We start from the raw sequence: 1,121 nt of genomic DNA, 5'->3' as shown, positions 1-1,121 counted from the left end.
TCCCCAGCCAAAGGTCGCCGATTGCACAACTTCCCCCCTACCCCACCCCCACCCCACCCCACCCCTCACCCCCACCCCTCATCCCCACCCCTCACCCTTACCCCTCACCCCCACCCTTCACCCCCACCCCTCACCCCCACCCCTCATCCCCACCCCTCACCCTTACCCCTCACCCCCACCCCTCACCCCTACCCCTCACCCTCACCCCCACCAGTGACTGAAACACGAAAATCGCCAACGACTTACTATGGGCAATGACAACTGACTTGGCACTTCTCTTGGCCCCCTTAAGCCTGTAGCCGTGAGACATAACGACAGAGCTGTAGTCAATGGTCGTATCTTCTTTCCACTGAGGCTGAAGCTCGTTGGACTCGTAGCCCACTGTTGGAATAAGAGGAAGGAAGAGGAGGTGAGTGTTTCAGGGTTAGAGGATTTGTAAAAGCTCGTAGATCAGGAGGAAATGAATAGCGAAATAAGAGAGGTGGATTTGAGGATCCATTGGGGTAGAGGCGAGTGTTTCAAGGTCAGTGGATACGCTAAGGTAGGAAAGAAAATTGATGATCAGTAGGGGGGGAAAATACAGGTGGATTTGATTACTTCCTTAATTAGGCAGAAACGGAGAAAGATCAAAGAAACAACAATAAATTACTGAACAATGAAAACAAGTAGATTCCATAGCTCTTAAAAGGGTGAAAACATGAAAACAGATGAAGAAGAAATTAATTGAAAAAGGAGACATCAATGAACTATATGAAATGTTAATGGATACTCACAGCTATGTAATTTCAAGACACACTTGTGACTGCCAAGAGGATAGACTTGAAGGTCGAGGTGACACGGGAACGAGTAGCGGACTCTGATGGGGAAGATAAATAAGATTAAACAAGGACATACTGACAGTCAGGAAATAAAAATAATAATTTAATTAAATACACAAAGAGGTACTGACAGTCAGGGGAGGAAATATAGCCAAAGGGGTACTGGCAGTCAGGAAACAAAGAAAATAATATTAGACAGGGAAAAGATGAAAAAAGAAAATAGACAAAAAGATCACGAAAAAACGAGGCAATGTACTAATTCAGGAAAAAGGAAAGACAAAGCGGCACTAAAAGTCAACAAAC

The 1,121-nt window shown here is 45.5% G+C and overlaps 1 protein-coding gene across 1 annotated transcript in view; it reads right to left on the bottom strand.

Annotated features, from left to right (window-relative positions):
• Nucleotides 1–1,121, bottom strand: part of LOC119590549 (gamma-aminobutyric acid receptor subunit gamma-4-like) — a 24,606-nt gene that overhangs the window by 6,045 nt on the left and 17,440 nt on the right. The window contains exons 6-7 of the mRNA XM_037939206.1: nt 774–856; nt 247–381 (exon numbers count right to left, since the gene is read on the bottom strand). Of these exons, the coding sequence (XP_037795134.1) occupies nt 247–381; nt 774–856 (218 nt within the window). The remainder of the gene's footprint in view (nt 1–246; nt 382–773; nt 857–1,121) is intronic.

This window comes from Penaeus monodon, chromosome 27 (genome assembly GCF_015228065.2).
Source record: "Penaeus monodon isolate SGIC_2016 chromosome 27, NSTDA_Pmon_1, whole genome shotgun sequence".
In the NCBI taxonomy this organism is placed as follows: Eukaryota; Metazoa; Arthropoda; class Malacostraca; order Decapoda; family Penaeidae; genus Penaeus; species Penaeus monodon.
Note: the sequence above shows the minus strand (reverse complement) of the source record. Positions and strands in the feature narration are given on the sequence as shown.